The following is a 26391-nucleotide window of genomic DNA, read 5'->3' on the forward strand; positions in this document are numbered from 1 at the left end:
TTTCTCAAATAATTAAAAATCCTGCTCATTAAGGCGGGATCACACTGACCAGCGGTCGTACCAAAAGAAGCGGCAGATTTTCTATCGTTTGCTATGGTTCGGTAATGGAACGGTTGACACCGCTAGCGTTACGCTAGTGGCGTAGGACCAGAGTGTTGGTTCAAGCTGAACCTGATTGATCAGAACACGATACTCAGTGTCAGTTTAGTGTATCCTAGGAACGCTTCAGTCATTTTGAACAATCAAAGCAGGAAGGACCTTATGGGGTGGGACTTCTGAAATGACTAGAAGTCTGTTTACAGCAATGAACAAGATGGAGAGATTCATTATCGCCATCTCAAACCAGAGCATCAGCAATGCAGTAGCTCACACAGCCATACCATGAGAAACCAGAGTTCGTTTACAATTAGCAAAGTTGCTCTTCATGAGAACATTTCGATCTTCTAAGCAGTGGGCGGCACGGTGGTGTAGTGGTTAGCACCGTCACCTCACAGCAAGAAGGTTCTGGGTTCGAGCCCAGCGGCTGACGAGGGCCTTTCTGTGCGGAGTTTGCATGGTGTCCGCGTGGGTTTCCTCCGGTTTCCCTCACAGTCCAAAGACATGCAGGTTAGGTTAACTGGTGACTCTAAATTGACCGTAGGTGTGAATGTGAGTGTGAATGGTTGTCTGTGTCTATGTGTCAGCCCTGTGATGACCTGGCGACTTGTCCAGGGTGTACCCCGCCTCTCACCCGTAGTCAGCTGGGATAGGCTCCAGCTTGCCCACGACCCTGCACAGGTGATGGATGGATGAATTTTCCAAACAATCAGAATCAAAATCCAGTGAAAACTCAGGGAGGAGTAGTAATTTTTCTGAACTGTGGCTGGACAGACGGACGGATGGATGATGGACGCTGCGTGATGGCAATAGCTCGTCAGCCTACGGCCGTGTGAGCTAATCATCCAGAGTTACGACATGTCTTCTAACGAACATCACAATATCCTGAAAAAAAAAAAAAAAGTAAGCCGTGTTGTGGGACTAGAACAGGATACAACTTTGACCGATTCAAAGTAGTATTATGGTCTGAGCGTCGCGTTATGTTCCGTCACCGCCGCTTCTTTTTTTCAATCTGATCCTCGCCTAAGAGTCAGACATTGAAGTTAAGAAAGAGAAGTGAGTGACAGTAATAAATAAGGTAAACATGAAATAAAGCACAAGCCACCATTTATCTCCTGCTACAGAATGACTTTATTCTGTATATACCGCAGTATAATCATCCTGCCATCGCTGTGACATGGTAAGCATAAGAACTCATTATCTCCTCATGAGTTTAGCATTCGGCACATCATAAAAAGTGCTTAAAAACAAAACCGCACAACCTGCTGTGTTGCATGCAATGTGTTGCAATGACTCACATTGAACTTCCAGGTATTTCTGGGCTTGGAAGTCCTTCACAGCTGGATGGTCAATGATGCAGATGACGGCCACTCCATCGTCCTCCTTGGAGACGGTGAGCCTGAGCCGGCTAGTAACTGTGAACATCCTGTCGTACGTCTCCTCCACTGTTTCCTCACCTGGGAGCAAAACACAAGAGTGACAAGGCAGCCATAATGAGAGCTCTCCCTCACCCTCTCCCTCTCTCTTTTTCTATCTGTCTCTCTGAATGGATCCTAATAACTCCCAGTCCCAGATGAAGGCCTTTGAGAAATGATCCATCACCTCCAGACAAATCTTACATTCATTTAAAGTGGCAGCCACATTTCCTTGCCCTCGTGCTCGGGATACTGACTGTGACATCCAAGCCATCACTACATCATATTATCACATACGATTTCTTTAACTCGCTCCACATATGTACTTTTCGCTGAGACTTTTTTTTTTTTAAAACGAGTTGTTGTTCGATGAAATTCACAGTGACTAAATTGCACTTCGATTCATCTACACGCAAAAAAAATGTTGTCATTAAGCCAAACAGAGGAGAGCCTCCAGGATAGTTGGAGCACATCAAGTCACAACCTCGTGACGCGGCCTTCTTTCTAAGACAATCTGGAAGCTCCAAGGGCACAGAACTAATTGCCGTGCTGATGATGATAGTTTACTTGGAACTAATGAAGTGGGGAAATAATTATAGCTCAGCACTGACCTACAACGCTCTTTTCCTGGAGACGCAATGTGTAACAAACTGATTCGAGAAAAATTATCTATATACACGCACATGTATGGAGATTTTATATATATATATATATATATATATATATATATATATTAGTACTGTGCAAAAGTCGTAGGCACATGCTATCCAGCAAAAATGCCTTCAAAAATAATGAAATTAAATGTTTCTACATTAAAAAAAAAATTCCAGAAAAATCAGTAAGTAGTAATGCATGAAAAAAAGTCAGTATTTGGTGTGAGATGACCCAGTGGCTGACGAGGGCCTTTCCGTGTGGAGTTTGCATGTTCTCCCTGTGTCTGCGTTGGTTTCCTCCGGGTGCTCCGGTTTCCCCCACAGTCCAAAGACATGCAGGTTAGGTTAACTGGTGACTCTAAATTGACCGTAGGTGTGAATGTGAGTGTGAATGGTTGTCTGTGTCTATGTGTCAGCCCTGTGATGACCTGGCGACTTGTCCAGGGTGTACCCCGCCTTTCGCCCGTAGTCAGCTGGGATAGGCTCCAGCTTGCCTGCGACCCTGTAGGACAGGATAAAGCGGCTACAGATAATGGATGGATGGATGGATGGATGGGATATACACCGCTCGTATTCTTCATACGAGCTCCATCCGGGACACGGAGAACCAAAACCAGGACATAAATCTCTATATGTTACTCGTGAGGAAATTGATGAAGTGTTTTGACAAATTTTGTTTGTGAATGTGTCGATATAATAAAAAGAAAATCACATGTTAACTTAAAGATATGAAGTTTATCTTCTCGTGTTGAAAAACTCACATTTTTCATCCGAAATACATTGCAAATCTGAGTGAGGTATTTAACAGCACAGTTATTCCACAAAATCGAGTCGTACATAATCCATGTACGACAAGATTGAGCGAAATAACTTTTATTCTCTCCACATTCACTGGATTTTGAGAAAGGAAGCCTTTTTATTTTTCCATCCATCCTTCCATCCATCCATCCATCCATCCATCCATCCATCCATCCATCTTCTACCGCTTATCTGGATCCGGGTCGCGGGGGTAGCAGCCTAAGCAGAACAGCCCAGACTTCCCTCTCCCCGGCCACCTCCACCAGCTCTTCCAGGAGAATACTGAGGCATTCCCAGGCCAGCCGAGAGATGTAATCTCTCCAGCGTGTCCTGGGTCTGCCCCGGGATCTCCTTCCAGTGGGGCATGCACAGAAAACCTCCGTTGGGAGGCGTCCAGGGGGCATCCTAACAAGGTACCCGAACCACCTCAACTGACTCCTTTCGATGTGGAGGAGCAGTGGTTCTACTCAGAGTCTCTCCCGAATGACCAAGCTTCTCGCCCTGTCTCTAAGGGAGAGCCCAGCCACCCTGCGGAGAAAACTCATTTCTACCGCTTGTATCCGCGATCTCATTCTTTCGGTCACTACCCATAGCTCATGACCATAGGTGAGAGTGGGAACGTAGATGGACCAGTAAATTGAGAGCTTTGCCTTTTGGCTCAGCTCTCTATTTACCACAACAGATTGGTTTAGTGTCCGCATCACTGCTGACGCTGCCCCGATCCTTCTGTCCAACTCCCGCTCCCCCTTACCCTCACTCGTGAACAAAACCCCAAGATACTTAAACTCCTCCACTTTAGGTAGCAACTCCCCCCTGACCTGGAGTAGACACTCCACCCGTTTCCGGCTGAGCACCATGGCCACGGACTTGGAGGTGCTGATCCTCATCCCAGCCGCTTCGCACTCGGCTGCAAACTGTCCCAGCGCATGCTGTAAGTCACAGATTGATGAAGCCAACAGGACCACATCATCCTCAAAAAGCAGAGACATGATCCTGATGCCACCAAACCAGACACCCTCCACCCCTTGGCTGTGCCTAGAAATTCTGTCCATAAAAGTTATGAACAGAACCGGCGACAAAGGACAGCCCTGGCAGAGTCCAACATACACCGGGAACGAGTCCGACTTACTGCCGGCAATGCGAACCAAACTCCTGCTCCGGTCATACGGGGACCGAATGGCCTGCAGTAGTGGCCTTTTTATTTTAATTTTTTGCAAATTCGATAAATTAAAAACTTTATACAAAATGTTTAAATATAAATTTCTGCTTAGAATGTAAACAAACCAGCGAAATGACAAGAGCAATTTGTGAAAAATGTGATGATGATGATAATAATAATTATTGAAAAATTTAAAAAAGATACGTTCTTACCATTAAATACTTTTATTCCATATTTTGTTGCGGGTTTTTTGGGGGGTTTTGGTTTCGAGTAGTTTTTATCTTGTCTTCGGTTAGTTCAGCAACACGCGCCGCCATTTTGTTTTTCTCTACTCATGGTATATGAGCTGATATCCTAATAGTAGGGTAGCCAATCCAAGCATGCGACTGCTCATATCCAGTGAATGTACTGCTGTTTATTATGTTTAAATACAGTGCCCGAAGAAGATCCCTGTGTGGGATGGAAAATTTGCTATCGGAAACCGGCTTTTTGTTCGTTTATATATATATACACAGTGGGGCAAAAAAGTATTTAGTCAGTCACCAATTGTGCAAGTTCTCCCACTTAAAAAGATGAGAGAGGCCTGTAATTTTCATCATAGGTACACTTCAACTATGAGAGACAGAATGAGAAAAAAAAAATCCAGAAAATCACATTGTCTGATTTTTAAAGAATTTATTTGCAAATGGTGGAAAATAAGTATTTGGTCAATAACAAAAGTTCATCTCAGTACTTTGTTATATACCCATTGTTGGCAATGACAGAGGTCAAACGTTTTCTGTAAGTCTTCACAAGGTTTTCACACACTGTTGCTGGTATTTTGGCCCATTCCTCCATGCAGATCTCCTCTAGGGCAGTGATGTTTTGGGGCTGTCGCTGGGCAACACGGACTTTCAACTCCCTCCAAAGATTTTCTATGGGGTTGAGATCTGGAGACTGGCTAGGCCACTCCAGGACCTTGAAATGCTTCTTACGAAGCCACTCCTTCATTGCCCGGGCAGTGTGTTTGGGATCATTGTCATGCTGAAAGACCCAGCCACATTTCATCTTCAATGCCCTTGCTGATGGAAGGAGGTTTTCACTCAAAATCTCACGACACATGGCCCCATTCATTCTTTCCTTTACACGGATCAGTCGTCCTGGTCCCTTTGCAGAAAAACAGCCCCAAAGCATGATGTTTCCACCCCCATGCTTCACAGTAGGTATGGTGTTCTTTGGATGCAACTCAGCATTCTTTCTCCTCCAAACACGACAAGTTGAGTTTTTACTAAAAAGTTCTATTTTGGTTTCATCTGACCATATGACATTCTCCCAGTCCTCTTCTGGAGCATCCAAATGCTCTCTAGCAAACTTCAGACGGGCCTGGACATGTACTGGCTTAAGCAGGGGGACACGTCTGGCACTGCAGGATTTGAGTCCCTGGCGGCGTAGTCTGTTACTGATGGTAGCCTTTGTTACTTTGGTCCCAGCTCTCTGCAGGTCATTCACTAGGTCCCCCCGTGTGGTTCTGGGATTTTTGCTCACCGTTCTTGTGATCATTTTGACCCCACGGGGTGAGATCTTGCATGGAGCCCCAGATCGAGGGAGATTATCAGTGGTCTTGTATGTCTTCCATTTTCTAATAATTGCTCCCACAGTTGATTTCTTCACACCAAGCTGCTTACCTATTGCAGATTCAGTCTTCCCAGCCTGGTGCAGGTCTACAATTTTGTTTCTGGTGTCCTTTGACAGCTCTTTGGTCTTGGCCATAGTGGAGTTTGGAGTGTGACTGTTTGAGGTTGTGGACAGGTGTCTTTTATACTGATAACAAGTTCAAACAGGTGCCATTAATACAGGTAATGAGTGGAGGACAGAGGAGCCTCTTAAAGAAGAAGTTGTTACAGGTCTGTGAGAGCCATAAATCCTGCTTGTCTGTAGGTGACCAAATATTTATTTTCCCGAGGAATTTACCAATTAATTCATTAAAAATCCTACAATGTAATTTCCTGGATTCTTTCCCCCCATTCTGTCTCTCATAGTTGAAGTGCACCTATGATGAAAATTACAGGCCTCTCTCATCTTTTTAAGTGGGAGAACTTGCACAATAGGTGGCTGACTAAATACTTTTTTGCCCCACTGTGTGTGTGTGTGTATATATATATATATATAATTTTTTGGATGGCTGACAAACACTAGTGATTAAACCAGCTTTCATTCCCAGCTTTGACTCGACTTACTCATCCTGTATGACTCATTGCTTAAATTCGGGGCTCAGACTGATTCATTTATTTGCTCAGCAAAGCGCGCGGTAGCATGAAAGCATTTGCTTGTCACCAGGTAGTCTCCGAGTTCCTTGCCACTCCTCCCCCCCCATGTCTTAATGGACACAGGCATTCATGAGCAGATTACGCAGCCTGCAGACTCTCTTTATCACACAACCTCAACCGGTGTCAGCTAATAGGCGGGTAGCGCCGGCTGAGTGGGAGAGGAACAGCTGGAGTTTGTTCAAAGCCACTTATTTAAGCTGAGCCAAAAACACCCACTGAAAAACACGTCTCAGACTATTCTTTTCTGCACTTTGAAGCGAGCGTGGCCACCTCGTCGAAATCTTGTTAAGAAGAAATTCCAAATCGTCATGGGATTAGCGGAACGAGAATGTGCGCAGTGAGGACGGATTACGGATCTTGGAATCAGCACGTCGGGGGAAAAAAAAAAGTGCTATTGATGGTGTGAGAATCTGACCTTGTAGGATCTGATCTCCTTTCATCCACACGATGCTGGAGGCGGGCTTGCTACCCATGGCCGTGCAGGTTATCTCCGTCTCATTCCCTTCGCTCACCACATCCTCACGTGATTCGATGATTAGGTTGCCTGGTGGAACTGGAGGAGCATAAACAGCGGCAGGATTAGATATGGGCTTTGAGTTCCTTGCGGCTAGATCTCTGTCTGGATCTAAAGTCTGCTGCACAACATTCTCTGAGATCTGAGAGGTTACAAAAATACATTATCGGAAGCACAATGGAAATACTGAAACCTGGAAGATGTCGTGTTAAAATAAAGTGCTCAGATGTGTTTACCTTAAATTTAAGAGCTCTGCCATAAAATCATCTACTGCCAGAGAGCAAATCCGAGTTCTAAAGCTTTTTTACACCAGAGGATCTGTCACAGCTGTAATTACTTTTGGACCCTGATGTATCTGTTTACCAGCTTTGCGGTTGCTCTGTGTTTACACACAAAACGTCAGTGTGTTATATGTCAAGCTGCTCTTTGCTTCAGCACCACGTTTGTGTTTTTCTACTGTGTCTATTCATGTGGCTGCCACTATAGTTGGCCTTCATGTTTCTTACGCTGTGTTCTAGTGACACGTGCAGTCATGTTCCTGGTGAAACACCCAGTGCGAGATCCCTCTTGATAAGGCTTTTATTTCTACAAAGCTTTCTATTTAATATCAGGTTCGGTGCTGTGGTTTAGCATTCAAGCTTTGAATGTGTACAGCCTTGCATAATTTTAGGAAATGAACCAAGTGACTTTGGAGCGTGCTCACATGCATTCATCTCCCCAGGAAGTCCAAATATGATCTCTAATAAAACTCTGTCATTCAGTATTATTAAATGTGAAAAGCTCATTAAAAAAAAAAAAAGCCTGAATCATTGGATGAGGCTTTTCAGAACTGAAGACAAATTCAGTCAATATGGCTGCCAAAAGCAGACCTTCAATATCAATAGCACAACATCTGTTCCTCTTTTCTTCACCCTTGTTATTGGAAACAGCATGAAGGTAATTGGTTGATATTGTGTTATGGCGGGATTCAATTAGACGGGTTCAATTGACTGAAAGACTCAATGAGGGAAATCAATAATCATGATTTTAGCATTCACAAAGGCGCTCCGACATACCCAGGACAGTGATGTCGGCGTAGGCCTCCTGCGGGGGGTCCGTGTAGAGCTGACACACGTATCTTCCCTCATCCAAAAGCGTCACGTTGGAGAATGACACGCGCAGCTCGTTGTCAGAGAAGTTAACCAGCTGAAAACGGCTGTCCTTGAGAGCTGGGGGGGAGAAAACAAAACAAAAAAAAAAAACAGCCTTAACTGAAACATGGAAGTTTCAGCATTCAGTTTAATAAGTGACAGGCTCAGGGAAAACGTGGATGGAAGTTCATTGTCACATCTCTAATTGAGAATCCTGATCACAAATTCAACATTCAGATCTCCTTCTTAAACCTAGCGATTGATGTGAAGGGTATATGGTTCAAAAAAAAAAAAAGTTTTCATCTGAGGAATAATGATGATGCATGCTGGGAAGCTGGTGAGGGATGAAAGGACTGTTCTTGCTATGACCAGAACTGAATGAGACATTTTATAAGGGCACGTTCTACCTTTACTTCCTCAGGCACAGCATGGAAACGCTGACCTATCTACTGAGGAAATGATCACTGTGTTCATCCAATATATGCAGGAGAAACTGGATGTGTAGAAACATGAGTGGACATGAGAACCAAAGCAGGCAACTGAATACATTTTCTAATGTAAGCACCAGGCTTGGAGTACTCGAGTCCAACTCGTGCCCTAATTTTAAGGACTTGTGACTTGACTTGGACTTGAGCACCGTTGACTTGGACTCGGACTCGTGCATTGACTGCATTCGGACTCGTAAATTGGAGATGAGGACTCTGATTTTTCTTTATTTTTTGTAACATGCCAGAATAATTTGGCATACAAGAGAATGCACATTCATCTGTTCATACGTCATGTTCAGGAACAAACTAACGTTAACGGCGCTAAAATGCCTGGAGAGACGCCGCTAGGATTGTCCGCTTTGCTTATACAGACTTCTCGCGCAGTGGGAAAAAATGCACTGCTGTGTGTTCCATATGTAGAAGAACTATCGAGGAGACGACGGGGACGACCTCGAACTTCAATCGTCGTTTGGCAAGACCACACCCAGAGAAGGAAGTGGCACACTATGTTCATTGCTCTGTTGGTAGTGGGCGGGGCTTGCTGAGCGATGAACTAGCTAGTGTTAACCCTGTCTCATGTTATCTGCCCTGTTGATAGTGGGCGGGGCTTGCTGAGCGATGAACAAGCTGTTTATCTGTAGCCTGTTAACTAAAACGGGGCAGTCGAGCAGGAACGTTAGTCCAACACAGTAGCAGAGACGCTTTCACATAAAGGCAGCAACAGCCACCGTCAAATGGTGCGGGTGGAGTCTTGTTCTCGGACTCGACTCGAAATTTTTTTAATGACTTGGACTTGGACACCGGGGACTCGAGACTGGACTCGGGGTTTAGTGACTTGACTACAGCACTGGTAAGCACATACAGTAGATATGGTTTGGGGTCACTCGGGTCACAGGTCAAGATTAAAGAGAAACAGAGAGAGAGAGAGAGAGAGAGAGAGAGAGAGAGAGAGAGAGAGAGATGGCGAGTGCCTTAGTAGTTTGATTCATAACTAAAACTTCCAAGAAAGGAACTGAAAAAAAAAAAAAGTCTAAATATTCACATCATGCGATTTCACAGTACAGTTAGTCTTATCAGACCTTCGAATGTTTCTCATAATCCGTGCACTTTGTGGCTTTTCTGAGGCACATGACCATAACCAACCATCACTGCCACAAAAGACACTCCCTTAGAATACTATAATGTTCCTTGTACGCTCATTTGATGGTCATTTAGCTAACCGTGGGAATTTTGCCCTTGAAGTTCGAAGTTATGCTTTCTGATTATTTTGCCATGCCGTAGCTGCTGCACTGTTCAAAATGAATAACTTCAAATAAGCAACGTGATGTCACTGGACAAGCCATTAGCAACTTCGAAACCAGATCGATCTCACTGTTATGAACTGATACTTAAACCAGTTTGAAAAACAAAACATGTTGAGGCAAAGAGTGGACTTCACATCCACGTTTTCTACATTTTAAAATGTCGGCAAATGAGGTGATCGATTAAAAAAAAAAAAAAAGATGCAACACTCCAAATCAGGCAAATCACGACACAGCTCACACAGGACCGTCATCTGAACTCGGACTTCCAGCAACAGCCGGCTGCATCTGGAGGCACCGGCTAACAATAAAGATAGCAAAAGACGGAAATGGAGATGGAGCAAAAACTGAGAGAGAAAAGAAGAGCATGCCATGACGAGAGAGAGAGAGATTCTCATCAATTTTTTACTCATCATAAGTGCTGTGAATACCGTAGGAGGTGGCGTAACCTATTTCCAGTGGAATGTCGGCACGTACCCCGTCTCCCTGATCAATTTACATGAGGAAAAGATAAAAGAAATGAGCTAAAGTGGTTAAATGGAGTAATTTAACTGTTGGATAGTATAGTGTAATTATCCACTTCTACAGTTCTGAGTAAACAGCCACACAATAGCGTCAGCTCCCGGACCTGTGTAAGTGCACTGTAGGAGTTACAGCCCTGTTTATCAGACTGTTTCTCACTCAGCATTTCCACTTAGAAAAACACAAACAGTACGGTTCAGATTCAGATCAGACAGCGTGGCGTCGAGACTTGAGTCAATCCACACTGGACGCATCTCATTTCCACACTGTGATTTTAATCTGTTTTGGCAACTCCTGTGTTTCATTATCAGTTATGAGGAGAGGAATTTGCATTTTTGAGAGCAATATTAATTGTTTAATGTTGAATAATTGACTGGAATAAGCCTGGTGCGGCACAGTGGTGCAGTGATTAGGTTTGAACCTCGCAGCTGATGGGGGGCCTTTCTGCGTGGAGTTTGCATGTCTTCCCTGTGTCTGTGTGGGTTTCCTCCAGGTGCTCCGGTTTCCTCCCACAGTCCAAAGACATGCGGATTAGATCAACTGGCTACTCTAAATTGCCCATACAGTGTCTTGCACAACTATTCATCCCCCTTGTTGTTTGTCCTGTTTTGTCGCATTACAAGCCGGAATTAAAATGGATTTTTGGACGTTTAGCACCATCTGCTTCACACAACATGCCTACAACTATAAAGGCGCAATTTTTTTTTTTTTTAATTGTCACACAGACAATAATTAAGATGAAGAAACAGAAATCTGGAGTGTGCATAGGTATTCACCCCCTTTCGTATGAAACCCCTAAATAAGAGCTGGTCCAATCAATTCACTTCACAAGTCACATGATTAGTTGATTAAGCTCCACCTATGTGCAATCAAAGTGTCACATGATCTGTCACATGATGTCTGTACAAATCAACCTGTTCTGGAAGGACCCTGACTCTGCAACACTACTAAGCAAGCAACATGAAAACCAAGGAGCCTCCAAACAGGTCAGAGACAAAGCTGTGGAGAAGTATAGATCAGGGTTGGGTTATAAAAAAATATCCCAGACTTTGCATATCCCAGGGAGCACCATTAAATCCATTATAGCAAAATGGAAAGAATATGGCACCACTACAAACCTGACAAGAGAAGGCCGCTCACCAAAACTCACAGGAGGACATTAATCAGAGATGCAACAAAGGCACCAAAGATAACACTGAAGGAGCTGCAAAGATCCACAGCGGAGATGGGAGTATCTGTCCATAGGACCACTTTAAGCCGTACACTCCACAGAATGGGGCTTTATGGAAGAATGGCCAGTAAAACGTCATTGCTTAAAGAAAAAAATAAGAACACACATTTGGAGTTTGCCCAACAGCATGTGGCAGACTCCCCAAACACATGGAAGAAGATTCTCTGGTCAAATGAGACCAAAATTGATCTTTTTGGCCATCATGGGAAACGTCGTGTGTGACGCAAACCCAACACCCTGAGAACACCATTCCGACAATGAAGCATGGTGGTGGCAGCATCATGCTGTGGGGATATTTTTCATCTGCAGGGACAGGAAAGCTGGTCAGGACTGCAGGAAAGATGGATGGCACTAAATACAGGGCAATTCTAGAGGAAAACCTGTTTGAGTCAGCCAGAGGTTTGAGACTGGGATGAAGATTCACGTTCCAGCAGGATAATGACCCTAAGCATACTGCTAAAGCTACACAGGAGTGGTTTAAAGGGAAATATTTAAATGTCTTGGAATGGCCTAATCAAAGCCCAGACCTCAATCCAATTGAGAATCTGTGGCATAACTTGAAGATTGCTGTACACCAACACAACCCATCTAACTTGAAGGAGTTGGAGCAGTTTTGCCTTGAGGAATGGGCAAAAATCCCAGTGGCTAGATGTGCTAAGCTAATAGAGACATATCCCAAGAGACTTGCAGCTGTAATTGCAGCAAAAGGTGGCTCTACAAAGTATTGACTTTGGAGGGTGAATACCTCTGCACACTCCAGATTTCTGTTTCTTCATCTTAATTATTGTTTGTGTATTGTTTGCATAAATCAAATGGTTCTAACCCCCCAAAAATCCATTTTAATTCCAGCTTGTAATGCAACAAAACAGAACAAACACCAAGGGGGATGAATACTTTGGCAAGACACTGTACTTCAAACATGGACTGGATTGTACACTGAATTGTACGTAAAGCTCCAATAATTAAATAATCAATCAATCAATCAATTCATTAAAAATTGAAGTGGTCAGATCGCTAAATGTTTGCTCTGGAGCCTTCATTCCTAAGCCCATTTTGTCGATAGTGATCGGCCAGCTCTAATTACAAAACTGTTCAACTAGAAACATGAATGTGAGACAGCTGGTTTCCTTTTGTTGGTATTAAATGACTATCATGATGTCTTTGTAGACTGTGAGTTTAAATAAAGTGATTTTAATCTTTTTTTTTTTTATTGAGTTTACACTTAACTCACGTGTAAGTGAAAAAGAAATGGAAATGAAGTGTAACATACAGGAAGCACAGCACATGCTTGAATTTAATGCGCCTCCGATGATTGGAAAGCCGGAACTGATTGAGTTCTTGACAAAACATGCTGATTGCAAATTGTCCTTTAGTGTTAACATTTCTACAGTGTAAACTGTTGCAGCACTGTATGAACATGCACTGTTCTCAGAAAACTCAACAGACTGATTGTTCAGTGAGCCAAAAGTTCTGAAACATTCTGTTAACCTGAGGTTGTCAGCTGGTGGTGGGTTCAACCTGTGAATTGTTCAGTAAGCTATATTTTGCAGAAACATTGAGCAAGCAGCCCAGGAAACATGAGACAGAATAATACCTTACAGCAATGAAGACAATCTTAATGTCAAGTGTTTGTGAGATGTGACCGTCAGTGACCCCTTCCTCCAGCTCTCTTTGTCTCTCCGCAGTGACACGAAACAAGCATTTGGATATTTCTGGTTTTGTTATTTAATTCACTTCCAGTGCATACATCCATCTTGGACTTTATTTTCCGAAGGTTAATAATCAGTTTAGCGCAAGCTAATCTCCCACCAGGCCTTCAAATCTATCTGGGCTTGGGACCGGGACTAAGTCTTGTACAACCCCAGTGGCTGGGTATTTAACCTAACCTGCATGTCTTTGGACTGTGGGGGAAACCAGAGCACCCGGAGGAAACCCACACGGACACGGGGAGAACATGCAAACTCCACACAGAATGGCCCTCGTTGGTCACTGGGCTCAAACCCAGAACCTTCTTGCTGTGAAGCGACAGTGCTAACCACTACACCACCGTGCTGTCCATATTCATACACATAATGTCTTTTTACTCTGCACTTGTTGTTCCATCCAGGGATGTCATGTGATTCGTGGTACAGTGTGGATATGCTTTGTTTTTCTTGTAGCAACTACTTTGTTTTGCAATGCTCCAAAAACCTTCCTGCGGATGTCTCGAAACTGTAATTGTGAACAATGACTTTGCTGCAATTTAGAAACATTGCTAATGTGTAGTGTCTGAATATGTTTTCAATATCAATTGAGGTTTTAAACATAGCTTTGTTGATACTTGTGAATACAATATAAATACAAAGTCGAAAGATATTACGTGTGTAAATTTGAATAAATATTTACTGGAAGTACTGTATATTAAACAAGATAAGAGTGTTCTGAGACCACAATATCCCCCGCTGGCAACTCGGCCATAACTCTGGTAAAATGTGACTGAACTGAATGAAATTGCAATATGCATATTACCGACATATAACAAAGAATCCAGTCAAGTTTCATGAAATTTTTCCAAAAATTGTGAGAGGAGTTGATTTCAGAAGGCGAGTACCCTTCCCGGGATGGATGGACGGACGGACAACGCCATGACATAATCCTCCTTCGGGCCTTTCGGCTAGCGGGGGATAAAAATTGTGAGGGGAGTTGATTTCAGAAAGCAAGCACACCTTGATGAAATTGCCAAAATACAAGTTTGTTAATAATTGAGGGCATAACTCTGATAAAGTTTGCACAAATTAAATGAAATTGCAGTATGTGTATAACTGTCATATAATAAAGCCTTTTGCCAAGTTTGGTGAAATTCTTTCACAAACTGTGAGAGGAGTTGGTTTCAGAAGAACGTACACCCTCATGAAATTGTCAAAGTACAAGTTATTTCATCAAGGGTCAAAACTCTGGGAAAATTTTCACAAACGAAATTAAATCGCAATCTGCGTATTACCGTCATATAACAAGACCTTTTGCCAAGCTTCGAGAAATTCGTCCAAAAAATTGTGAGAGGAGTTGATGTCAGAAGGCAAACACACCTTCATGAAATTGTGAAAGTACAAGGTTGTTAATCAAGGGCTGGAACTCTGGTAAAATGCGGCCAAATTGAACAAAATATCAAAATGTGTATGAATGACATATAACAAAGCCTTTTGCCAAGTTTGGTGAAATTCCTCCCAAAACTGTGAGAGGAGTTGATTTCAGAAGGAAAACACACCCTCATGAAATTGTCAAAGTATCATTTTGTTAACCAAGGGCTGTAACTCTCGTAAAGTGCGACTGAGACCCCGTCCACACGTAGCCGGGTATCTGCTAAATCGAAGATATTTTTCTACGTTTTGGCCTGTCATCCACATGAAAACACATCAAAAACGAATATTTAAAAAAACTCCGGACAAAGTGAAGATTTTTGAAAACTCCGTGTATGCCTTTTCGTGTAGACAGAGATAACCAGAGTTTTGCATTTTAGAACGTCACAATCTGCACCAAAAAAATGACAACAAATCTGCCCTGACGTCAAACGTGCGACCTTTGTTTACTGCAGAAGCCAGATTAAGCATGGACAAAGAGTAATGGATCGGAGTAGTGCCTTGAAAGCGTTAATTATTGTGCAGGTGCTATTTACATGTTTAATTTTAGAAGCCCAACTACTGCTGATGTGATTAGGGGGTAGGATTTGGGTAAATATCTACAGGTTTGGAATGCTTATGAATGTGATTGAAAACGCAGATGTTCGGTTATGTGTGGAAGGGACTTTTTTCGAAGACGAGGTGGTGTGGATAAAACAGAGGGGGGGGAAATGTTCGGTTTTAAAAATACCCGGCTACGTGTGTACATGGCCTGAATTGAACGAAATTTCAATATGCGTATTACTGACATATAACAAAGAATCCTGCCAAGTTTCATGAAATTCCTCCAAAAATTGAGAGAGGAGTTGATTTCAGAAGGTGAGTACCCTTCCCGGGACAGACGGACGGACGGAAATCACTACGACATAATCCCCCTTTGGGCCTTTTGGCCAGCGGGGGATAAAAAACCAAGGTACTCCGGACACTTACTGTATTTCCACTCAATATATGTCTTTATTAACAAATAGGTGGCAATAAGTCAACTATAATTTCCACTAAAGTACACCTCGTAAGAAAATGATCTTTCACTAAGACAAGTTAATTGTCTAGTCGAGATGAAAACATGGCCTGACCCTTTTTTTTTTTTTTTTGAGCTGTTCTTTTTGCTTTCATGAGTAAAGGAAGTTGCAGCGAGCTGAACAGTAATCTAGGACGTTATAAAAAATCTACAGCTTGCTTTCATCTTCAACAAAAGTGTGTCAGAGAACAACTACCACTCTTCTACATCTTCGTTGAAAGAGATCACAAACGGCCAAACCGAAAGCTTATAGCATATGGTAATACATAATTTAAAGGAAAATCTCAGGTTTAATTTATAAATATTTATAAACATACACGACACTCATTTATCTGAATGAAGCATAATTTAAATAAAAAATAGGCAAGGTAATATTCCTAATATCAGAAAAATAAATAAAAACATTTTTATTTTGTTTTATTTATAATGTAATGAAGAACTACATACCATTGAAAAGACGCCCTTTCAGTAGAACATAACGGAGCTGACTATAAATAAAATATAATATACAAGTTATGTAACCTAAGTAACATTATGAAACTTTTACACTATTTTCTCATAATGTGACATGACCCCAATTTTTTTTGTCATACTGTACAGCTGGGAGAAATCATAAATTTATTAGTTGGTTGCTCAGAAACCTCAGAAATTAATCATTATTAATGCAACAGTTCCTTGTGTAAACATTTCCTCCCTTGAACTTTGCCACATATAGCGTTGCAATCTGGAACTGAAATGGATATACAGTAGCAGTCAAAATATATTTGGACACGCCTTCTAATTCAATGTTTCTTCTTTATTTTTATTCATTAAAAGTCACTCCATGTCTTAAAGTAATGATGGATGTCGTTTCTCTTTACTTAGTTGAGCGCTTCTTGATGTAATATGGATTACTACAGGTGTGGATGGGATAGGGCTAGTTACTGTATGTTTATTATTTACTGTTTGATGATTTCAAGCACATTAAGAAGGCAAGAAATTGCACTAATTAACTTTTGACGAGACACACCTGTTAACTGAAAAGCATTCCAAGTAACGACCTCATGAACCCGGTTAAGATAATGACAATAGTGTCATCAAAGCGCCATCGAGGTAAACGCTGGCTACTTTGAAGAATCTAAAATATGAAACTTTTTTTTTTTTTTACCACCTAATTCCATAAACGTTCCAGATGTTTTTTAATAGTTTTGATGTCTTCAGTATTGTAGAAAATAGTCAAAATACAGAAAAAAACAACTACGAATAAGTAGGGGTAGCGGCACGGTGGTGTAGTGGTTAGCACTGTCGCCTCACAGCAAGAAGGTTCTGGGTTTGAGCCCAGTGGCCGATGGGGGCCTTTCTGTGTGGAGTTTGCATGTTCTCCCCGTGTCCACGTGGGTTTCCTCTGGTTTCCCCCAAAGACATGCAGGTTAGGTTAATTGGTGGCTCTAAATTGACCATAGGTGTGAGTGTGCCTGTGAATGGTTGTGTGTCTCTATGTGCAGCCCTGCGATGATCTGGCAACTTGTCCAGGGTGTACCCCGCCTCTCGCCCATAGTCAGCTGGGATAGGCTCCAGCTTGCCTGCGACCCTGCACAGGATAAGTGGTAATGGATGAGTAGGGATGTACAAACTTTTGATTGGTACTTAATGTAGGCCATGAATATGAATCTTGAAATGACCCATTAGTTTTAATGCAAGGCGCTGTAACATCATGCGGCAACAAATTATTATACACTATGTAGTCAAAAGTACGTGGACACCTGACCATCGCACCCATGTGCTCCTTCTCTAAAGTGTTGCCATAAACCTGGAAGCACACAATAGTATAAGAAGCCTCTTTCTGTCTCTTTGCTGTAGCATTACAATTTCCCTTCACTGGAACTGATCTGTTCCAGCATGACAATGCCCCTGTGCACAAAGCATGCTTGGAATGAAAGAACTCAAGTGGACTTCAGTTTGTAATGAACTGGAATATCAAATCCGCACCAGACCTCCTCCACCTCCTCCTCCTCCTCCGACATCACTGCCTGACCTCACGCATGCTCAAGTAGTTGAATGACCAAATCTCCACGGCCATGCTCCAACATCGAATGGAAATCCTTCCCAGAACAGTGGAGGTTATTATAACAGCAAAAGTGGAACTAAATCTGGAATGGCATGTTCAAGAATCACATGGTTATGATGGTCATGTGTCCACAAACATTTGGACATACGACATAGTGTGTATTCGTTCTTGTCAAACATGTCAGTTGGAGAACATTTCGGCGATGAGGAGTTCTGAGCTTGCATCGCGTGTCAATATTCTTCATAGCAAAGCCAAACTGAGCCTCATCACGCATAAGACAACATAATATGCATTACATTCCAGCTTTCCTGTGCTCATATACGGTAGAGCGTTTGAAACATTCGCTGTTTAATGCGCTTCAAAAACATTTTCTCCAAACGGCAAGAATTACAATTGCAGGAGGTTCCCTCTTATGGACTAAAGTAGACACTGATTACCGGTCAGACCGTCACTTAGCAGCTCATCAAGGCCCTTATTAAGCAGAGAAGCCATGATTATATGCTTTGCATGCAGTACATCAATGAAGAGCTAAACAATCTCAAGGCTGGAATATAAATGGACCATTCGGAGAGCTCTAATCAGGCCAACACAATTACACACTGTCAGTCAGTTGTTAGAAGGACCTTGTCAACAACGCTATGCTTTGCTGCACTTGCCAATAATAAGATATGTTCAAACCAGAGACGGCTTAAAGAGAAAGCAAAGGATGAGCCGTGCAAGGCTGTGAGCATGCCAAACAAAATATAACCGCTCCACAGACCAGAAATAGTGGTTTAACAATAAGAAGATATATATAGTACAGTATACAGTACCGTGCAAAAGTCTGAGGCACATGGAAAGAAATGCTGTCGACCAAAAGTGGCTTAAAAATAATGAAATGAAATGTTTCAACATTAAAAAAAATACTATAAACAGTAATCAGTGAGCCATAATAAATGAAACAAAGGCAATATTTGGTGAGAGACGACCCTTTGCTTTAGTCTGAGGTACAGCGAGTCCAGTTTTATGTGGAAATGAGCTGTAGGTTTTACTGAGCATCTTACAGAACCAGCCGCAGTTCTTCTGGACGCTTTGACCGTCACACTCGCTTCTTCATTTTGCACCAAAACCCAGCAGCCTTCAGTATGGTTTCTTTTTAATCTGAAAAGTGCTCATCTCATCTCATTATCTCTCGCCGCTTTATCCTGTTCTACAGGGTCGCAGGCAAGCTGGAGCCTATCCCAGCTGACTACGGGCGAAAGGCGGGGTACACCCTGGACAAGTCGCCAGGTCATTACAGGGCTGACACATATGGCCCTTTTCCACTACCCTTTTTCAGCTCACTTCAGCCCGACACGGCTCGCGTTTCGACTACCAAAGAACAGCACGACTCAGCTCGCTTCAGCCCTGCTTAGCCCCTAAAACTCGCACGGTTTTGGAGTAGGGCTGAAGCGAGCCAAACCGAGCCGAGTGAGGTTGGGGGCGTGAGCAGACACTCCCCTGTGCACTGATTGGTGAGGAGGAGTGTCCTCACATGCCCACACGCCCCGCGAGCACGCTGGGATCTGTAAACACCATAAACCCGGAAGAAGGAGAATTACGAATTACGAGAATTTCTGAAGCCTTATGCGCCTCGCCTCATCTATACGCTCTTGCCAGTATCTGTCCGCGTTGTCGGTGACAACAAGCAACAGAACCAAGACCAGCAACACTAACGACTCCATGTCCTCCATGTTTATTGTTTACTATCCGGGTCGTGAGACTACCGCTTAAAAGATCACTGATGTCACTGTTTGCGCCGCTTAACGACATCACCTGACGTCGACCCACTTTCTCTAACTCCACCCAATGTGTCCACCCACTTCCAGCCAGCACGGTTCAGCGCGGTTGGAGTCGAAATGCAACTTCAACAGCCCCACTCAGCTCGACTCAGCACGGCACGGCTCAGCCCGACTCAGCCGCGTTTGTAGTGGAAAAGCGGCAATAGACACAGACAACCATTCACACTCACATTCACACCTACGGTCAATTTAGAGTCACCAGTTAACCTAACCTGCATGTCTTTGGACTGTGGGGGAAACCGGAGCACCCGGAGGAAACCCACGCGGACACGGGGAGAACATGCAAACTCCACACAGAAAGGCCCTCGCCAGCCCCGGGGCTCGAACCCGGACCTTCTTGCTGTGACGCGACAGCGCTAACCACTACACCACCGTGCCGCCCACTCAATAATGTAGAAGTCATAAAATAGAAATCTATAACAAAGATTATATGAGGGAAAAAAATAGGGGGCCTGAGACTTTTGCACAGTACTGTGTATACACACACACACGCGCGCACACATATCCTGTTCCTACATCTAGAGATTCACGCTTGGCGTGAATGAAAGTAGGAAGCGATTCTTACGTCTGACGTCTCGGAAGTAAATGGTCTGTCTGTTAGGGTTGAGGAGCTGGATGACCGAGTCGTCGTTGTTTTTCACCTGGCAGCTGATGGTGGCCGTCTCACCCTCGATCACTGACACGTTGGCCGTCACCAGGTTCTGACCCTGTGCTGTACAACCAGAGGAAAAAAGAACACAAGGCATTCATACAACAGTCAGCTTTTTAGGATTTCTGCAGTTTTAAACTCCCTAAACGCTCATAGCACTTTGCAAAAATCATGTCTTGGATCATAACGAGAGCAAATATTAAAAGTGAAATGCATTAGCAAGGATTTTTAAGTGCAGAAAATGACGCAATACCTTGAAAAAAATCATACTGTTATCTACTTTTACAATATAAAAAAAAAAAAAATCTCTGAATGTTCATACTTTATTTTCAGACACGTGACACTGAATTTTATACTTGAGATTGATGGCCTTCGAGCACAAAACGTGACGTGCAGACCGGTTCCTGATTTAGTGCCATTATGACAAAAAGAGAGTCACCAACAAAGTTCTGCATGTGTCAGCAATTTGTGCTGCCAGGACTCCCATCTAAAAGCTACACAGCTACAAATACATTAATGGCAACAGTGAAACGCAAACAAGCTTGCTAATGGACAGAAAAATATCCATGTCACCTTATTATTATTATTATTATTAATGCGACCTCATTTTCTGTTAGTCTCATCTCATCTCATTATCTGTAGCCGCTTTATCCTGTTCTACAGGGTCGCAGGCAAGCTGGAGCCTATCCCAGCTGACTACGGGTGAAAGGCGGGGTACACCCTGGACAAGTCGCCAGGTCATCACAGGGCTGACACATAGACACAGACAACCATTCACACTCACATTCACACCTACGGTCAATTTAGAGTCACCAGTTAACCTAACCTGCATGTCTTTGGACTGTGGGGGAAACCGGAGCACCCGGAGGAAACCCACGCGGACACGGGGAGAACATGCAAACTCCACACAGAAAGGCCCTCGCCGGCCACGGGGCTCGAACCCAGGACCTTCTTGCTGTGAGGCGACAGCGCTAACCACTACACCACCGTGCCGCCCTCATTTTCTGTTAGTTTGTAAGAAAAATGTGAAAGACCATTTGACAGATGGACCGATGGACAGGTTCGAAAGAGTTTGATTTACTACCATACTAATGATTCCACTTACAGGAACGGAAGAAATCGAAACCTCACAATAGCCTCAATGTTCTTTCTTTAAACAAGCACACGCTGTAAGGATGGTCAAGTGGCCACACTGACTTTTGTTATAATTTGATGAAGGAATAAAAATCATGGTCTGTTATAATATTAAAGCTAGACGGCCTTTCGATTTCATAAAATCGGTGAAATTTAGTTCCCTCTGAAATGTGGTCATTGTGATATATGTTTATTTCTGTAATATCTCACAAAATATCAGGCCATTCTGTGGCTGGGAAGTTATTTAATTTGAGGGGATTAAAGCAAATGTGCATGAAATCGCTCACTTCATGCAGTCAAGCAGACAGAGGAAGTCCGTGTGTGTGTGCGCATGCGCAGGTTTACCTTTGAGCGTGCACTGACAGTTCCATCATTCTGTCGCTAAACGAACAGCTGATCACACCGAGGTGCTCGCTGACCGCCGATATTTACAGTATTAGTTTGGTCCTGCGTTTCCTTTCCTTCATATATAACATAACGTCTTTTCTTCTCACTTTCTTTCCGTTACTGTAGTCGGTCTTTCACGTTTCATTCACACAGTCACGTTCTCCATTTTTCTCTCTGTATCCCACAATGCCTTGCGCAAACAGGGAAAGCCCATCACGTGACGCATGACGTAGTATCTTGAATCGGGTCATGGTGAAGCAGGAAAAAATAGCAGAGAATTTAGGGCCACGTGGCCAGAAATTCATTAATTGCTCTATTTAAAAATAAATAAATAAATAATGAAATTGGAAGCCTGTGATTCGAATTCAGTAGCTTTCAGTCCATTAAACAAAAATAATTGTGTGTCGGGGAAGATTCTTTTTATGACCTACGGTACACTTGAAAAATCTGAAAGGCAGTCTAGCTTTAAAACACGCTGTAAAACAAGCATGGCAAATGTTGTTGGATTTACATTGGGGGAAAAGCTAGAAATTGCACAGGAAATGTTAAAAACTTGGTGTTCTGGACATATTGATTTTACATGGCTGTGTGTTTAACTGGTGAGTACGAAGCAGCTGAGCTACGAGCCTGCAGATCACAGCGGGGAGAGGAGAGCACTGGTAATTGCCGCTCAAGGCAGAACTTTATCGGACTTCTCCATCTAAACACATGGTGATGGAGGCTGGCAATCAGCGCTAAACTCTTGATGGCATAATATCTGCTTGCCATGTAAGCCTACACACACACACACACACAAGCATAAAGATAACCGCCTACCTTCTCCCACACACCAAGTCTAACCTTTTACAACTGTTGCTAATTAGAATCAGCAACACATTCAATCATTTCAGCTCATGCACACAACTGAATTTCTTCTTCTGTTTAGAAAAAGCACATCACCTCGGTTTCGACTGGCATCCCCACAGCCAGAAAATACCGTACCAGACAATGCTTTGAAATACCGCAAACTCCCACATAGTAAGAATGGCAAGCTTTAAACATAGCTGGGAAGTAAACAAGCCATGCAAATTTGCACGATCGAGCAATGAGCCATTTCGAAACCCCTTACATATTTAAGAAAGATTACAACAAGTGTCTCAATTTTCCAACTTTGCCAGGTACAAAAACCATAGACCCCTTCGCAGTAAACGTCATTCATACGTAAGCGGAAATTGCGTGCGCAGCCTGGACCCAAAAAAGACTCAGAAATGCCTAGTTGTTGTGTTGTCGGGTGTCAGAATCGTAGCAGTGATGGGGTTAAAATGTACAGAATTCCAGCAGGATCTCACCCATTCCAAAAAATCGCCGACGTCTATGGCTACAAGCCATCAAACGTGTAGACTGGGATGAAAGCACTATCAAAAATGCGCGGGTTTGCAGCGCCCACTTCATCACAGGTAAGATCAGGCTATTTATTAAATCTTTCTTTTTTATTCTTTCTAGTCTTCGTTTATTGATGTAGCAAAAATACTTTGGTAACGTTTGTCTGATTAGCTGGGTCATAGTTACACAATGTAATGAATATTGTTAGCGTGTTAATTTAGCTTTGCATGCAATTTTGTTTGTAGGAGAGGTCTCGCTTGACTCAAGCAGTCCAGATTTTGTGCCGTCGTTATTTGTGTATGCCGAAAATCACAATTTTAAAGCAAGGATGGAAAGGTAAAATTGTGTGCCCTCACTCTAAATGCCAACTTACGCTGACTGCTCTAACCTAGCTCCCGCCCCGTTCAGTTTCATTTCTGCTTTCTGCCTCTCGCTTTTTACGCAGCTCTGATTTCTCTTAGCTGCACTCTTTACACTATCATTCCTTTCATGTCATTACCTCCTGCAAATTGCTGTTTAGTGTTGGTATTTGCTGTTGTAGCTAAAGCCACATTGCCATCACACCACTGGCATAATTTGATTAAAACAAAATGAATATGAATGTCCCATTGTTAATCAAGTTGTACATGCCCGCACATAACATAATCATATGCGTCTAAAGACTTGTAGGCACGAAGTTTTTCGTGGGTGTACACTGAAGTCTTGTCAATAAGGTACGAGTATATATCTGGCCATTGTATACCAGGGAACTTACTAACATCGTCCGTCCACTCTTTAATTAAATGCGGATCCGGTAGGCGATGTCCACTTGTTAGAGTTAACTTATTTATGTAGCATTCTCGATCTTGTAACGACAATTGTTTGGCATAATCTGACAGCTCATAATGCCGGTCTATGGGCAGCGCCATTGTTTCTGGGTCCAGGCTGCGCGCGCATCCTGGCAACGGTCGGTTTGTTTACAAACATGCGAAGGGGTCTATTATATCAGTGAAAAAAAAAAAATCTCAGATTCACAAATCACCTAGCCTTGGCGCAGTATAACATACTGTACCACCAGTGGATATAGAGCAAGTAAACAACACTATTATATCCTGCTCGTGTGGGAATGTTGGAAATAATATTGCTTTTCTTTATGAATGGGCATTAGTGAGCACAGCGAGTACAGGGTGTCATAGACACAAGAGATATGTTGCTCTGCCACAAACTGCGACCGTGCCTGAGGTTAAACTGCCGTGGCTCTGGGTTTCAGGTTGCCACACTGGCGCTGCGGAGGGAAAAAAAGAAAAAAGAAAACATAAATAGATAAAGGAAACCTCCAGGCTTGGCTTGAAAGGCTGTCAATGGCTTAGGAAAAGGTTTTAGCTCATTGTCCGCTGGGGGAAAAAGAATATTCTCGAGAACAAATCCAATAAAATGCTTTAATTCTCCTCTTCTGTTTTCCTCGAAAAATGCTGGATTACTGAATCCACGAAAGGCATTTGTTCTCAAGACGACTGCGCTATGATATTTAGATAAATAAAGAGAGATGTGTTTTAGGCTTTGGATAATCCTCAACATTTCGACATTTTAAGAGACATTTCTAAGCTCGACTTGCAGACAGCGATCCACGACCATGTGTGCAACGCAGTTTATTATTCAGCTATTAACCGTAAAGCATATTATTCAGTAGTGTTGTGATACTTGAGACCAGTCTAATGCGTGAGACCTGACATTTTGCTCGGCCTAGTCTTGCTCTCAGCCTACAGAGGCTCAAAATGTAAAGTACAAAATGCATAGCATGTAGAAATTTCAAGTGGCTATGTACTTACATGTTTATGCAAACTTACACTACCGTTCAAAAGTTTGGGGTCACTTTGAAATGTCCTTATTTTTGAAAGAAAAGCACTGTTCTTTTCAATGAAGATCACTTTAAACTAATCAGAAATCCCCTCTATACATTGCTAATGTGGTAAATGACTATTCTAGCTGCAAATGTCTGGTTTTTGGTGCAATATCTCCATAGGTGTATAGAGGCCCATTTCCAGCAACTCTCACTCCAGTGTTCTAATGGTACAATGTGTTTGCTCATTGCCTCAGAAGGCTAATGGATGATTAGAAAACCCTTGTACAATCATGTTAGCACAGCTGAAAACAGTTGAGCTCTTTAGAGAAGCTATAAAACTGACCTTCCTTTGAGCAGATTGAGTTTCTGGAGCATCACATTTGTGGGGTCGATTAAATGCTCAAAATGGCCAGAAAAATGTCTCGACTATATTTTCTATTCATTTTACAACTTATGGTGGGAAATAAAAGTGTGACTTTTCATGGAAAACACAAAATTGTCTGGGTGACCCCAAACTTTTGAACGGTAGTGTATAGCAAAGTAGAGTGAGTAATTAAGTCTCATCTCATCTCATTATCTCTAGCCGCTTCATCCTTCTACAGGGTCGCAGGCAAGCTGGAGCCTATCCCAGCTGACTACGGGCGAAAGGCGGGGTACACCCTGGACAAGTCGCCAGGTCATCACAGGGCTGACACATAGACACAGACAACCATTCACACTCACATTCACACCTACGGTCAATTTAGAGTCACCAGTTAACCTAACCTGCATGTCTTTGGACTGTGGGGGAAACCGGAGCACCCGGAGGAAACCCACGCGGACACGGGGAGAACATGCAAACTCCACACAGAAAGGCCCTTGCCGGCCCCGGGGCTCGAACCCAGGACCTTCTTGCTGTGAGGCGACAGCGCTAACCACTACACCACCGTGCCGCCCAGTAATTAAGTCAATTCAAGAAAAAAAAAAATTAATGTGAGATTGGAAATTAACACCTCTGAGCATCTGGTTTTGTCTTGACATAGACTCGGCCATGTGTGGTGTTGGTCTTGTCTTGGTCTTGCCCCACTGTCATACCCGGTCTTGGCTCGGCCTCCGTTGGCTCTGGTCTTGACTCGTTTTTGGCTAAGATGGTCTTGAACCTAATACAGTTCAACCCCGCTTTAATGAACTCCTCGGGGGACATCCAAATAGTTTGTTATACCGAAAAGTTTATAATACTGAAATGGACCCACTTGTCACACCAAACACTCACATTATATGCAAAATTTTAGGCACATTCTCCATATAACGAATTTCTCCTTCCGAGTCACTATCGCAGTTCATTGGCTGAGTTAAAGGATCACGAACGGAGGCAATTATTTCTTCGTCTGTTATGGAAGTGACT

The 26391-nt window shown here is 43.0% G+C and overlaps 1 protein-coding gene across 1 annotated transcript in view; it reads right to left on the minus strand.

The window, feature by feature from the left end:
- The window catches only part of cadm1b (cell adhesion molecule 1b), a 179137-nt gene extending 152947 nt beyond the window's left edge, over nt 1-26190 (minus strand). The window contains exons 1-5 of the mRNA XM_060943469.1: nt 26082-26190; nt 20219-20365; nt 7997-8149; nt 6843-6980; nt 1395-1553 (exon numbers count right to left, since the gene is read on the minus strand). Of these exons, the coding sequence (XP_060799452.1) occupies nt 1395-1553; nt 6843-6980; nt 7997-8149; nt 20219-20365; nt 26082-26190 (706 nt within the window). The remainder of the gene's footprint in view (nt 1-1394; nt 1554-6842; nt 6981-7996; nt 8150-20218; nt 20366-26081) is intronic.
- Nucleotides 26191-26391: the final 201 nt, after the last annotated feature.

This window comes from Neoarius graeffei, chromosome 17, assembly GCF_027579695.1.
Source record: "Neoarius graeffei isolate fNeoGra1 chromosome 17, fNeoGra1.pri, whole genome shotgun sequence".
Taxonomy (NCBI): domain Eukaryota; kingdom Metazoa; phylum Chordata; class Actinopteri; order Siluriformes; family Ariidae; genus Neoarius; species Neoarius graeffei.